This window comes from Pholcus phalangioides, unplaced genomic scaffold (genome assembly GCF_987345545.1).
Source record: "Pholcus phalangioides strain wild (caught in Gottingen) unplaced genomic scaffold, Ppha-v1.0 ptg000003l_1, whole genome shotgun sequence".
Classification (NCBI taxonomy): domain Eukaryota; kingdom Metazoa; phylum Arthropoda; class Arachnida; order Araneae; family Pholcidae; genus Pholcus; species Pholcus phalangioides.
Window position 1 is genome coordinate 19925050 of NW_028301596.1, and position 16403 is coordinate 19941452.

At 34.6% G+C, this 16403-nt stretch overlaps 1 protein-coding gene across 3 annotated transcripts in view; it reads right to left on the bottom strand.

The window, feature by feature from the left end:
- The window catches only part of Msp300 (Muscle-specific protein 300 kDa), a 326596-nt gene that overhangs the window by 11750 nt on the left and 298443 nt on the right, over nt 1-16403 (bottom strand). For all 3 annotated transcript variants that reach the window (XM_089245642.1, XM_089245623.1, XM_089245633.1), the window contains 11 exons: nt 15621-15953; nt 11834-12139; nt 11109-11275; nt 10806-10968; nt 10443-10630; nt 10059-10215; nt 8433-8750; nt 5972-6118; nt 4340-5822; nt 2943-3109; nt 2714-2819 (listed from right to left, as the gene is read on the bottom strand). In XM_089245642.1, the coding sequence (XP_089101768.1) occupies nt 2714-2819; nt 2943-3109; nt 4340-5822; nt 5972-6118; nt 8433-8750; nt 10059-10215; nt 10443-10630; nt 10806-10968; nt 11109-11275; nt 11834-12139; nt 15621-15953 (3535 nt within the window). The remainder of the gene's footprint in view (nt 1-2713; nt 2820-2942; nt 3110-4339; nt 5823-5971; nt 6119-8432; nt 8751-10058; nt 10216-10442; nt 10631-10805; nt 10969-11108; nt 11276-11833; nt 12140-15620; nt 15954-16403) is intronic.

The following is a 16403-nucleotide window of genomic DNA, read 5'->3' on the forward strand; positions in this document are numbered from 1 at the left end:
GAATCAGGAATGCAGGTAATTAGTATAATTTATAAATTTTATAAAAAGGAATATGACTATGAATGTTCATCTCGCATGTTTGCCACATTTCCTTTTTATCTGTGTAATACATTTTAGCAAACTTGCTGTATCATTGTTTTTCTCGCCAAGGGTTTATTATTAACAATATTTAGTGATTTCATTGACATTTGGTTTTCTTGATGAAATATAGTCACCCTAATCTCACAGAAAAAAAAAATTGTCATGCAAAGTATTTGATTGACTCTGATTATATTTTTTGTCAAAAAAAGGTTGAAAACTATTGAAAATGTTAATCTCGATTATAATGCTAAAAGTTTTTGGAATCTTTGATGTCGTTATAGCCTGAATGAACGCCAGCGGCTCTGCCACCAGACTTATCCCATTGCCGAGATCTCTTCCAGCCCAGCTTCGTGGCAGAGTCTGGAACAAAGTGAGTGCACCTAACAGTCTGAGTGTGTAGCTTATGTTGGGCTTGATATTTCAGTGCTGCCATATATACTTCAAATTGTGAGTGAAGTGTAATGATTGCATATTTGTTACGTTGTAGGCCTGTTGCTTTCTGTGGCGAGACTTTTTAGCGGGGAGATCGGCTCGCATTCGCGCCTTGAAGTTGGAAACCACAGAAAACCAACTTCAGCTGACCACTACTGTGGCGCCCGTGGGGTTCAAACCCGGATCCTCGCGATGCGAGTCCGTCACTATGACCACTCGACCACCACAGCGGCGATGTCGTTATAGCCAAGTTTGACTGTATCATTAAGAATTTATATGAAATATATCCTAAAAATTAAATTCCAGTGATAAAGCTATGGCGTGGCTTTAAGGTAAGTGTGCGAGTCTTGAAATTTAGGCATGGGAAAAAAAGATGAACTATTGCTCTCCCAGTGGTTAATGAAACAAGCAGAATGCTGATACTAGAAAGTAAAAACTGTATTTTATACTAACTGATAATTTGAAACAATTCCTTTGCTATCAGCCAAGATTATCAACCTTGGTAGTTTCCAATGACCTTAGAGATAACCTGACTATTTGCAATGGATATTTTCATGTATACCCCCCCCCCCCCCCATACAGTAGGACAGCGATTTTATCAAAGCCTCAATTAATAGAGTTTCGGGTTATCCGAGAAGTACTTTTCTTTAATTCATTTAAAAAGTTAAGGTCACTAAAACAATGTGCTAAATGCTTCACATTGCACCAAACTGGTTAACAGCAACAAGTAATGAGAGCACTATGGGTTGTTAAAGTTGAAACTTGGACCAGTAATTTTCAAAAAGTGGGATATATCGCCCTCTAGAGGAACGGCGATGGAATGAATCAGGGGTTTGTAGAAGCTGCAGATACAGCATGGAATCCTATGGATTGGCTTAGCCAGGAAGCGAAACAAACATATCTTTTCTAAGAAAGGGGGCCAGGGTCATTGAGGAAATAAAATCATAAAACCTTTATTCTACTAGGGTGCCACTGTTTTTTTTATTGTGCTGTATGTAGAACAACAGTACAATTATCAAGGTAATTGTTAGCAATATTATAGCTATAAAGTGTTAATGGGGGAGGGAGTGGCAGCTGAATTAACAATTAACAGATTTGATGGTGAGCTTGACTTTACGTATGATAGACCTTTTGCATGGCCTTCACAAGGGGTGGGCTGACTCCAGCCCTGGGGCCCGGGACGATTTTCATTATTTTTCCCGCTATAAATCCATCATAAAGGGGCCCGTGAAAGTCTGGTCGGGGAGCCAGCAAAATATTCCAGCCTAGGGTCCTACTCTAGGATGTGGGGCCCATGACCTTTTGGTTATTTCAATTTATAATTTTTTAAAAGAAAAGAAACTATACCACCCTTGGTTACAGTGGCAGAAAATTCCTCGTCAAGAATTCATTGCCCAAAAATTCCCAACTAATAATTCACTGCAAAACAATTTATCGAAAGGAAAATCCACTGACATGGCAATTTACAAACAAACAATTCATCAACAAATTGATAATTAGTGAATGAGCCAGTGAGTGATTGATCAAGTGAGTGAGTAGGTGAAAAAATGGTAGAGTGAGTGAGTAGGTGAAAAAATGGCTGAGTGAGTAAGTAGGTGAAAAAATGGTCGAGTGAATGGGTAAGCAAGGGAGGAAGTTGGTGAATGAGCAGGTGAGTGAATCGGTGCACAAATGACGAAATTAGTGAGCAGGTAAGCAAGTGATCACTCATATGATCATTCACTTAATTGCTCATTCATTCGAAAGTCACCCATTCACTTTGTCATTCAATCCCACACTCTCTCAGTCACTTAATCAATCATTTACTCACTCCGTCACTCATATTGTAACTCACTTGGTCATTCACAAGGTTACTCACTAGCTTATTTGCTAGTGCATTCATCAACTTATTCGGTCACTAATTCTGTCACTAATTTGCTCACACATTTAATCATTTGCTCAATCACTTGGTCACTAACTCTCTGGTGATGAACTTTTGACATGAATTTTCCCAGTGGTGATTTTTCTGACCGTGAATTAATGGGCAGTGAATTTTCCTATTGGTGAATTGTGTGACATGGATTTTTTGTAAATCTCCTTGGCTACAGACTAGTTTGTTGAATTCTCTTTAAACTTACGAATACTGATTAGACATAGACCAATATTGCTATGCATAAATTTATTAAAACATTTGACACAGAAAATAGAAATGCACAAATACCTTCTGCTTCCTGATGAACAACTGAATCGCATCTGTTTGCCATGAATACTGTACTGAGATGTTTAAGAAGGTGTATGCTAGACTTGCAGGAAGCCAACAGAAGTGACTAAATAAAAATAATGTTATATATTTTTAATTGTTAAAAATTATTATACCAAATAATGTAGGTCTAATAAAATAGGTCTAAATTCTCAAGAAAAATATGAAAAACGAAGAAAAAGTTTCTTACATAATCATCAACTGGAACACCACCTTCAATCCCTGGAGGAGTCGCTGCTTGAAGCACTTGTTCAATCAATTCCAGTCTTTCTTTTGTTTCTTCAATTGCTAATTCCAGTGTTCTATGGTCTTCATCTTGTATTGAACAGGACTTTATATCAAGATCTTGATATCCACCTGAAAGATTTTTTCATATTATTTTTGACAAGTAAATAAGTATAGTCAACTTTTAAAAACAGCAAAAATTAAGGGTTTCAATGGTATGTTATATGGTAAAAAGTACTGTGATCTGTCTGGTTTTCTTTTCCAGTCTTATCTCTAATTACAAGTACACGCACCTCATAAAAATTCCTCTACAGAATTTATAATGAATTGGTGCATGCTGGAACATGTGTTGGAAGTGCATTGTGTGATCCTAACGTATTTATGTAGTCAGAGTTGCGCACATTTCATGTTTTAGTGGTGCTGACATCTGGCTTCCATATTTTAAAACAGAGGTTCTCAATCTTTAGCATCCTACAGACTCATTGCACTAGTAAAATGAAAGTCACTGATCCTTTTTGCGAATAAAATGAAAGCTACAGACTCTTCGACCTCCTCCTTACCAGATCATGGCCCACTGCTCTATTTCATTGAAGAGATTTTAACAGGTAGAGAGTCAAAGAAGACCTGGGCCATGCTGGAAGTTGTGAGTGTATGTGTCGTGAACCTAATGTGAAGTTTGCAGCTGTGTAATGATTGTTATAGTGCTGCCATCTATATTTCAAACTATGAGTGAAGTGTAATGACTGTACCATTGTAGGCTTGTTGCTCTCTATGGCGAGGCTTTTTAAAGGTGAGATCAGCCTGTATTTATGCTTTGAAGGTGGGAACCACAGAAAACCAACTTCAGGCGATCACCACAGTGGCTATGGCGGGGTTCAAACCTGGGTCCTCGTGATGCGAGTCCATCACTGGACCACCACAGCACGCGGCAGACTCTTTGACCAATAAAATATCTCTATATTATTGGTACAAAGGATCTGCAGCTTTCATTTTATTGGCAAAAAGACCAATATATATGTCCTTTTATACAATATATATGTCCGTGAAGTGAATCAAAATTATATGAAAGCTAGTGTGTGTGAGGGAGTCTTCAGTTTCAGAAGTTTGATTGATAACCGCTAGTGTAGACTTATATGATGTACACTATTTTGAGATACTTATCATTCTTGTTTCAATATCAATCATGAAACCTAGCAGAGTTTTAGAGGTTTAATTTCAAATTTCATGACTTAATGCACAAAAACTATGTGCGATCATTTCAACATTTTTTGTGGGGGAGAAGGCATGTTTATTGTTTTATGAAAAAAGACAAATATTTAGCTGGGAAAAAATTAATAACTTTTAAAATCCTTAAAATATTACCTTGTTTTGCTTTATTGTTTTGCTCAGAATCATCATCATCATTTTGGCTTTGATTATCAGCAATGCGAAGAAGCTGTTTTTTTGGTGATGTTGAAGATCCATTTCCCATCTTTGAGCCTTGTTTTACAATGTTTTCATATTCAATTTTCTGACGACAGAAATATTCATTGTCAACAATGTTTATCATGTGAGTTTCATCAGTTGTGTGAGTTTTACTCACATTTTCATTGTGAGTTTCATGTGACAGTGCTGAAATTGCCTGTATCTGTGCGTTTCCATTTTTATTTTCCTTGCTGCATTCCCCTGTGGATTTTTCTAATCTTTTTCCATTTTCTTCACTAACCTGTTCATGATTTGAAAATATTTTGGGAGTTTTGGCATTTCTTTCTTCATCACTTTCATTGGGTATGCTTTTAAAATTGTCAGAGAAATAATCATTTTCAACAACGTTTACTTTTCTGTGAATTTCATACAAAGTTGCTGAACTTTCCTGCTTCTGAGTGTTATCATTTCTACTTTCTTTACTGCATTCTGCTGTAAATTCTAGTTCGCCTTCACTAATCTGCCCCTCATTCAAAAGATTTTTAGTAAATCTGACATTTGTTTCAGCATCAGTTTCATCAATTACATTTTCTAAAGACTCGGGTATATTTGCAGCATACTTCATTTCTTTACTTTTGACTGACTCATAGTCTATAACTGAAATCTTTTCTTCACTGCCAGCTACTTGCTTAGCAACCAGTTCTTTATGATCTGCATTGGCAGCATTTGTGATTCTCAGGTTGTTTCCTAAATGTTCAGCTTTCTTGGTTGGTGGCAATAGCTCATCAACTTCAGTGTTCCCTTGTTTGTCTTCAACTGAAAAATTTTCCAAATTACGAGAACTTGATGGTATATCACATTCATTAACATTTGTGCTTGATTTGCTGATTAGTACTTCGGAGGAATCGTTCATATTTATAGATGTTTTATCAGTTGATCCCCTCTTTCTACCGCTGTTTCTACAAGTCTTCCCTTTTTTTCCAGATTGATGTGACTGCTCTGGAACCTGTTTCTCTTCTTTTTCACCCATAGTGTTATGTTTGTCATTGTCTGAAATTTTTGATTCACCACCATCATTGTTGCTATCAAGCCTTTCTTGAGACCCTTCTGAAGATAGTGAACTTTGATTCATTAAAATCTCACTACAACTATCTAAATGATCTGATTGTTTGTTCATCTCTGATTCATCAGGATTTTCTGCACAATACTTTGATTCTGCAGTAGATGTATTAGCTTTCTCAGTCTCTCTTTGATTGTCTTGGAAAGGAACTTTCCTCTTTCCGCCATTCTTTGAGGCTACTTGCATACTTTTTTCATTTTTTGTCTTGTTATCTTGTGGACTTATTAAATTTTGTTCAGTTATTTGCTCATTTTTTGACATATAAATCATAGAGAAACTTTCTTCTCCTTCAGAATCTGAAAGTCTATTTCCTATATGAATCTGCAAGGTAATAAATTTGAATTAAAAAATTATGAAAATATAAAACTACTCATATGAAACATACTTAACATAAATAAATGAAGTGGGGGGGGGGAATAGACAGTTTTATTCATTAAATTATTGTTCCACTATGCATATGTCAAGATTACCTCCATTTTTTCTTGCAAATCTTTTGAAATTTTCAAAACATTTTCAAATCTTTCTTGATGAGACCCTGAATAGCTTTCCAAATGTTCAAATGATTTTTTAAAATCATCACGCATCTTCTTAAATTCAGAAATAGTTTCCTGCAAATCCTGCAATGAAATTTAACAATAAGAATTAGAAAATTTTCATTAAAAGTATATTAAAGTTAAAAAAAGTCTGAATTCTTCAATCAAAATTTTTCACTGCTTGAAAAATGAATATGTGGAAATAAAATGAACATTAATATTAAAGTACAAGGGTTTTTTGACAACTAGCTTTATGCAAAGATGAATTGAGGAAAGAAAAGTTAACTGCCTGGGTGGAATCAAATCATTGGTCCCTCACAAGCTGAGTGAGTACACTAGACCAGTGTTTCTTAAACTTTTGTAGCTCATGCCCCCCCCCCCACCTTTGGACCACATTTTCTTCTCGTGGTCTTATCCAGCCCACCTCCCTTCATCCAGGAGCAAAATTTTTTTAACTTATTAAACTGAATTCAGTCAAAATTAAAAATTTATAATGAACAAAAATTAAATATATATTTATAAAGGTTGATTTGGAAAGCGAATCCAGAAAGGGGTGATCATACAGGTCTCTGTGGCCCCCCCCCCTAACTACCTTTTGTGACTCCCCTTTTACATAATTTTCACTCATGGCCTCATTGGTCTGTTTCATAAGATACGGGAAGATTCAATAAACTTACACAATAAATCGCCCCTCCTGACATATTACACTGGGCTAGAGTTCAATGAGATTCTTTCTTCCGAGGTGGAGGATAGCACAATTCAACCCACACGAATAAAAGGCTTACATTCCTGAAGGGACAGAGCCCGGGTAGTGTTTGGTCTGGCAGGTTCTATGGGGACTCTTCTGGATTCCAAAAGTATTCACATTTTTTCCCACTGTACTTCATGTGAACGCCTTATTTCTTCACAGCTGATTTTTTTACACAGCTCTCCGTGGCCCCTAACTACCTTTTGTGACTCCCCTTTCACATAATTTTCATTCATGGCCCCCTTAGGTTGAGAACCACTGCACTAGACCACTATGCTACAGAAGCAAGGAAAAATTTTCTTTCCTCAGAGCATATATATATGCTGAATGAGATTGTGTGTGTGTGTGTACAATGGACAGTCAGACCTAACTTAGCTAACAGCTCATTTTGACCTATTATATATGACATTGGCCATCAGATGGCGACGTATATGAAGATGATGTTATTCATACAAGCAGAGACGTACACAGGGGGTGCTGTGCCCCCAAGCAGATCAAAAATTAAAATTTCTGTGAAATATCGAAAGAAAACGCCCTTTTATGCAATATCAACCAATTTCCATTAATTTAAATGTTTTTTGAAAGGTGGTCACTGAATTTCCCAGGAAGAAAATTTTTGCACCCCCCCCCCTACGCCTTTGTGCCGCCCTCCAAAGATGGATTCTACGTACGTCCCTACATACAAAGGTTTTCATATTTCTTCTTGAACTTACATAAAGCCATTTGTCAAATTAACCCTTGCATGAATTGCTTAAAGTAGCACCCTCTTCATGATTAATACTGAAGTCCCCGAAAATTAGAAAGAAAAATTAAGTGACAAAGTTTATCATTATTATAGATAAAAACCAACTACCATATTTTCCTGTGTATAATTTGTGAATTATACTTTAAAAAAAAAATAGGAATTTCTTGGTGTGGATTATATACCACAGCATATTATCTGCAGCTTTTTTTTCTGAAAGCTTGGAATAGAAATAAGTATTAAAAAATTAATTCTCCAAAGATCTATGGATAGCATATAGATGCCAATTGAAAAATGAGTATTTTTTCCACAGAAACATGACCAATAACCCCCTTTCATTAATTAGGATTGATGAATGAAACTTGCATATGCAGATTATATTCTGACAATTTTTCTTAAAATAGTCGAATTCTCATTCACTACTATTTAACTATGCACGCACCTTGTACACATTCCTCTGTGGAATTTCTAACGAATTGGTACATGCTGAAATGTGTGTTCTGAGTTGTATGTGTGACCCCCCAATGCATTTATATTTGCCAAAATTGTACTTGTTTCATATTATTGTTGGTGCTGCCATCTAACTTCCATATTTTGAAGTGAACCTTATAAATGTTTGAATTTTCATGGTATTTGAGTACTATGTTGTGGACCTGCCTGCTCTCAGCTGAGAGACTTTTTCAAATGGGAGACCCACTGGCATTCACGCCTTGAAGTTGGAAAACCACAGCCAACCGATTTCAGCCAAAAATTATCATCTGCAGATTATGCTCATGAAACTGGTAATATGGGATATCAAAATATGTCAATCATAATTTTCATATAATGATTAATTTCATATAGGCTTCACAAATTACTTTTGTTTGAATATAAAAATTCTTTTCCTGACGAAGAGAAAATGTTCTTACCTCTATCACTTGATGTTTGTTTTTCGAAAAACCTTTCCCTTTAGCCAATGCGTTTAATTTGTTTTCGAACTCACTTGAAAATTTCACAAGAATGGATTCACTGGAAATGAAATCTTCAAATCTTCTAATTACATCATTCATATGAATGACACAACCATTAACAGATTTACAGTGAGAATTCCACCTAGCTATAATTTCATCTGCCTGATTTTCCAACTGCTCATTCTCACCAATCCAGTGCTTTGATGCAATCGAACTGCAACGCTTTTGAAGTATGTCAATTTTGTACTGGTCTTCTTGAATTGTATTCATAAGCTCCTTTAAATTGAAATGAAAATATGGGAATAATCAGATGAAAATCAATTAGACACATACAATTAAACTATCACTTAGTTGGACCTCTAGAATGGGATAATGAAAATAAAAAGACAAATTGGTTTATTGGATAGCTTTTTACAGTTTTCACATTTCCGTACATTACTTAGAAAAAATCTAAATAATTATTGCAGCTACCACCTTAGTGGAGAGAAAATCACTTAAATAAGTGCTAATTTTAAGTCAAATTCTTCAAGCACAATGCTCCCTTGAAAACACTCCCTAAATGTATACTGAATTGTTATATTGATTTTCTTGATCATTTGTTTACAAATCAGAGTCATATGAAATGCAGGTTGTATAATTAACAGCTCATTTCTGTAACTTTCATTTTCCTGTTACTGGCACTTACATAAGGTTTTCACTGTGATGTTGACGTTAGTGGATGAAGCACTATTGGTGTTGTTGTTTTACTTCAGCCACAAATCACAGGTCGAAGCTTTATAGATGTTCTGGACACAGAAGAGATGGAAGAAAGGTTTGGGAATGAAAAGGTTTCTTTTTTTGTGTCGACAAAATTTGAATTAATTTTTTCTTTGCACAAAAAAAAAAATCTCTCCTTGTGTAAAATTTATTTTTTTAAACTCCATTCAAATTTACCATTTCCTTTTCTTCAATTTTCTTCAATTTTTATGAGTTTTCAAACTATTTACAAATTTATGGGACACCCTGTAGATTGCATAGTATAAAAATTTAATGAAGTAATTTAATTGTGTTTTGCACAGCTGGATAAGTATGACTTGCTTAAGTCTGTGTTTCTCAATGTATGCATCACAGCTCCTAGGGACTCACGGTCGGCTGGAGATATTGATTTGTGTGCCTATTTATGCTTTTTGAAGTGGTTCTACATAAAAGTATAGGAAAATATCTACCAAACTATTCTGGATAACTGCGTATTAACCATGAATCAGGTAAGGGAGCCGTGGGTGACAAAAGTTTGAGAACCACTGACTTAAGTAGTTATTGTATTTTCAGTCTTAATACAGAAGTTTCGAACTTTTAGTATATTAGCATTGTGATAGAAACGAGAAATTCAGAAAGGTGAGTATTGACAACGCATTAGCTTTATACATTTCTGCATATATTTCCGAGAATATATATATATTTTAAATGAATTGCTTACTAAAGTTCGAAGCTAATGAGTATGCATTACACTATACTTATTAATGTATTATAAAAAAAGAATTATAAGCTTAGACACAAAATTTAAACTTAAAATGAAAATAACTTATCGTTTAATGCACAGCTTACATTATTAATCAAATCCAATTGGCTTCTGCAGTCAGTATCAGAGCTGATTTCAAGAGAATGGAACAAATGAAATTTCTCTTCCCTCTCATTCAACAACACTTCAAGTTCATTTACCATACGCAGGATTTTCCCCCACTCAGAACGTGTTTCACGCAGACTGAAAAAAAAATTCAAATGAAATAAACATTTACATTTACAAACTTGCTGAAAAGTTTTGAAAATTAGCTATATTTACACTTTATTTCTAAATTTCATTAAAATAAAGAATGAATTTCAATGAAAATGAATGAAATCTAAATCCATAAACTAATCAATAAATTTCATTGATGAAAAAAAGGAAAAGAAGAAATCTTTGTAATAAAATAAATGTAAAACAAAATTTACCTTATCAAATATTCTATGCATAGTGCTTTCACCTGAGCCCATCGGCTGAATAAGTTTTCACATATTCGACTAACAGCATCTCTTTCAACTTCAAAAACAAAAGCTTCAGTATGGCTTATCAATGAATGCAAATGAGTTTTCATCTGTTCCACCATTTCTTGTTGTGAATCCATAGACTCTTGTACCTCCTGGATATTCAGAAAGTAGAAACACAGATTAGAAGTAAATATTTAAAACAAGCCTAACTAGTATGTATAGATAAAGTTTCATTCTTAGTTGTTTTTTTTTAACAACGTAACATAAGAATATCAATTTATTATGCAATAAAGTTAGCATTTAAAATGCCATGGCTACACATATTACTTGAGTTTCTGTAATACGTCTGTCAATTTCTTCCATAGTGAATTGCTGGCACCTCAAAGGGGAAAGGAAAAAATTTTCTTTTTCATTCAGGAATTGTGACAGCATCTTGATGCTCTGATCTAGATCTCCCTCCATGTTTATCAGATTCTGTAGTTTTGTTAGCCTAAGTAATGTTAAACAACAATATTAAAAAATAGTAATTATAACAAGAGTGGTAAATTCACACAATTCTAGAAAATTAAAAAAAAATCTTGAGTTATTAGTGGTTTTTAGTTAATTTTCTTTCCAAGCAGAGCACTATACCTGTTATCAAGAGATCTCAGTAAATCTTCATAGGACCTTTGCACTGTTGCAAATGTTTGTGACATTTTTTCCTGATCTTCACTATCATTTGTATGAATGAGTTTTTCATAGATTGATTGCATTTCTGTCAAACTTGATAATTTATTTACAATCAGAATCCTCATTTCCTGAAAAAAATTATTTCCAAGATTTTCAATCAATTTCATAGCTACATTATAAATGCAAATAACACACAAAGCTCCCCCCACTGCCCTCCAGTTGGCATTCCTCTTTGGTTTTCCAATTTCAAGACGCAAATGCGAGATGATTCACCATTTAAACAGTCTCCCCAACGAAAACAATCAGGCCTACAACATTTAAAATATTCACGCATGATACTACAAACAAAAAATAACCTATTCGAATTCAGAAGACAGATGGTAGCATTCTATAAGTAACAAATAACAAGCATGTCTCAGAAATAAACTTCACATTTAGGCTCACAACACACACATGCGCATTTCGACATGTACCCATTTGTTATAATTCTATAGAGGAATATGGATGAGGTACATGTTCAGCTTAGTATTAGTAAGCATTATTCTGAGAAATTTATAAGTAATTTGTGCATTTGGGAAGTTGACACCATTTCAAAACGGTAGCACTAATTTGAGATACCTGAAATTTGATTTCTTCATAATTGAAGTTGATATACACGGTATTGAGATCATATAAATACTGCTTACTTTATCAAAATAATCGAAGGATTCTTTCATTGGTAATCTTAGACTTTGCTTCATTTCTTCATCAGTTTTTTTAGCCCAATCTAAATGTACTTGACAGGAATGGTAGAATTCCGATCTATGATCCATTTTAGTAGTCAAAGTAGAAATTATTTTTTCCAACTTGCTTTGTGTGACAGAAAGCCTTATTTTACGTAAGTGTTGGTCTTCTTTCAACTTCAAAGAATATTCCTCTTTAATTGAGTTCAAAAGTTTGTTCACATCTTTATCTATTTTTTCTGAAGCATCCTCAATCGATAAACATTCATTCTGTAAATAAAAGAATGCAGAAAACTGCTATTTTAACAATTTACACTGCTTGACAAATGTTAAGGAACAGTTATTTTTCACTTTGCCTAATGGTAGACATTCTTCAAAGAAATGAACCATTTTTCACATTTTTAGTAGACATCCTAAAGTATCTTTATCATTAAAAATGAAGCATATCATCACATGGCAAAAAAAAAGATGAGCAAAAGAAAAAAAGATGCTCCTTACAACAATCATAAACAGATACGAAAAGCAGTCAATTCTGCTGGAAATAAAGACAGTTTGTTTGTCAGAAGTTTGTCAGTATAAAGTGTGACCTCCTTGGCCACTGATGCACATTTTTCACAATAATTTGGTTATCCACCAAATTATTGTGGAGAGCTTAAGGGATTTTATCCCATTCATTCGTTAACACAATTTTGAGTTCCTATATGGTTTGAAGAGGGTTACGTCTTTAAGCAAATATGTCTGCTGGGTGCTGGAAGCCATGGGAGGATCACCACACCTCAAGAAGATAAATATGTCAGCCTAGTGAAAAAAAGAAACAGAAATTCCACTCCTGGTTGGATAGACGTAGATCTTGATAATAGTACTACTTTACCGCACACCAATGTCATATATTGCCATATGACAATTTCCAGCTAGTGGAGTTTGGTGGGAAATGAAGGCGCCAGCTACTGATGGTCGCCCCAGGTTCGATAGAAAAAAAACTTTTTCTGATGTTCTTTCGGCTGAATTCGAACCCATGGACCTTGACAGCAACCTTCATAGTGGAAGACGAGCATCTTACCACTGTGCCACTCGGGCACTGATAACAATACTGGCACTTGTGAATCGGCAAGAACTATTTCTCGTCAATTACATAATGGCTTATATGCAAGGAAGTCTGCTAAAGGCATTCCGCTACGAGCATATTCATTGGGAGTAGTAACAGTGGTCGAAAGTCATGTTCTTTGACAAATCACGCTTCAGCATCTATAATGATTTTAGATACTAGCTACTGTGGAAAGAGCAGGGAACTCGGAAGCAGAATGTCCAGGAAATTTATTGCTATGGTCAAGGAATAATGGCGTGTTCAAGTATCATGCATAATGGCAGAACTCTGTTTCATATTTTTAATGGAGGTATAGTAAAATCAAAGTGGTATTGCACTGACATTCTCCTGGATCATGTCTGTTTTTTCAGAGGCACAGTTGGTCCAGAATTTATGTTCATCAATGACAATACCCTCCCATATAGGACAAATGAAATGTCTGACACACTAGCAAGTCCAGATATTGAGAGCATACCATGGCCTGCATATTCGCCAGTCCTAAATTACATTGAGAAGATCTGAGATGCACTCGGCAGACATATTGCTCTAAGACACAAACATCCTTGAACCATACAGAAACTCAAAACCACCATGAAGGATGAATGGGACAAAATCCTCAAGTACTTCTCAACAGTTTAGTGGACAGCATGCACAACAAATGTCAAGTGTGCATCAGCTGACAAACTCACATCTGTCCTTATTTTCAGCAGAATCGAGTGCTTTTCTTAACTGTTTACAATAGTGGCAAGGAGCAACTTTTTTTTTTCTTTTGCTTATCTTTTTATTGGTATGAGACAATATCAGCTTCATTTTGCACTATAAAGATACTTCAGGATGTCTACTAAAAATGTGGCAAGTTACATTTCTTTAAAGGATGTCCATTATTAGATATGACGAAAATAACACTGTTCCTTAGCATTTGTCAAGCAGTATATATCTCATTGGTAAAAAAATTATTTGAATCAGAACTAGTGATTTATAACTCTTTAGAAAAATTGCTTATAATAAATTTAAAACTGAATTCATTATATTAAGCTCATTCATGCCTATAATATGATAACTTCTTTCTCGAAATGGGCGGAGATTATTTTTAAAACTCATATACTAGGAGTGTTTGGAAAAACCAGATGCAATGGCTATATACAATTTATTCAAAACATTTATGTTTAACGAAGCATCTACTGCAAATTATTTCGATAGTTCATGTGTTATTTTTCTACAAGTTTAATTTGTATCCTGGTGTCATATGAATCTGCCACAGCTACTGAAATCCAGGAGCACATCTAGAGATCGCTGTTGGGAGAGGTGTGTGCGTGTTTAAAAAAAAAAAAACTTTGTATATATGGTGACCATGTGTCCTGCATTTTCCTGGACAATCACGGTTTTTCTCTGTCTTGGCTTTTTTGAAAAAACACCACAGTTTTTTAGTCGAAGCTTTTTTCAATTTGTAATTTAATCAAAAATTTGGATACAAGTAATTTTCAATGGATTTATTAAATGCAATATTATTGTATTCACATTTCGCTTGGGGGGAGGTGATTAACCCAATCACCCCCCCCCCCCCCCCATAGATTTGCACCTGCTGAAACCACAGTTACTTCAATTTTTATTCCATGAAATCTGTCTCCTTAGATGTTTCTTTAGCTAAAGAAACAAATGAAAGTCACTGAGCGCAAGAGCCAAGCTACATGGTCAAAACTTTGAATTAAATCTTTTGGAAAACTATATTGGTGGCATTTGCTGTAAGAGCCCAAACAGGAGAACATTACTTGTGAACATTATTTCCCATTTGGTTTGAATAACCTGCTGAACACATTGTAGGTTTCGCAATATGCAGCAGTATTAATTGGGATGCTGGGGAGGGATGAAGTCTGTATATGGTCCCATTACTGATTACTGCTTGGATTCATGAACATCAGTTCTACCTCCAGAGAATTTACAGCTCCACATCATCACATTTTGTTAATTTGGTTCCCATAAAAGGTGGTAATTTCTTTCTGAGTAATTTTGTCAGATGCTCACATTTGAGAAAAAGTATGACAGACCACACTTCACAATTAGTGGGATTATCTAAATCACTGTGGCCATTGTAAACTCTTATTGCTACTCAAGCCAGATTTGGCATAGCAATAACAAAAAGACCATGAGGGAAAAGCTGAAGGATCATGGTGAAAGTCCATTGCCAACATATGCAAAATAACATTACTTTTCTGCCAACACGTTATCTATTATTACTTTTCTAACAATCCTCGTATATGCATACATTTTCTAACATTTTATGTTGTTTTTCCTTCTTTAATGTTTATACGTGTGAGTGATAATAATGAGCTGATATAGTATAAAGGAATAGTATTTACTTCTATTGTCTTTTTATGTGGAAAGGAATTTTTTTAAATGAAAATCTGAGTTTCAATTACTCATAAGTTTAATATGAAAACTAATTCTTTTTTTGTTTTGGTTCATTATTTTGTCTTTTTTTAAGCAACATATCATATTCATAGTGAAGAGAGAGAATTCATGCATATTAAGAACATTTGCACCTCTAGTATAATTGAAAGAGGTAAGTTGATTTCCACATAAATTTTTAATTCTAGTCTAAAATGAAAAATGTATTTAACTTAATCAAATCTACATCAATCCATCAACGAGGGAAAAAAAGGATCATACCTTCATTATGGCTAACATTTTTGTGATAACATCAGGTTCTATCGAATGTATCCCAGCTTCATTTTCCACAACAACATTTTCAGCAGATGCTAAAATGATGTCACAATGATGGAAATGTTTCTTCACTTTAGTCAATATGCTTTGAATATTTGTAATTTTTGATTGTCTTTCTTTTAATGAACAGTAGAATCTATTAATATTATGTTTATCCTGAGCTACTTCTTCAAGCAACGATTTAGCTGAAGAAGTGTTGATGAAAGAACACAGTTCTCGTAAAGATGCATCTATCTCAGACTTCTTGTTTTTATAGCCATCAAACTCAGCTAGTGCATCCTAATTTAAAGAGAAAAACTGTCAGTGATGTAATAATTTGATACACAAATACAAATACAACGCCACAACAGACAAAATGCCCAACGAGGTGGCTGATAAAAAGATGCCCATAAAAATATGGTTGTCATATATTTCAAAAATACAGCAACCCAATTAAAAATGCAATTAACACAACTTATAAACAATATATACACATGATAAAATATTATACAACACCCATAAAGAATACTTATGGTTGTCTTATTCTAAGAATGGATAGCTTCTCGATTTACCCCAGCATGTTTATCGTATTTCCTTTTAAATGTGTCAATTGTGTTACAATTTACTACCTCTGGGGGTAAGCTATTCTATTTATTAACAACCCTATTAGAGAAAAATTCCCTGCAACACCATAGCCTTACATTGTCCTTCACCAATCGATACTGGTGTCCCCTTGTAAAAGCAGTCGAT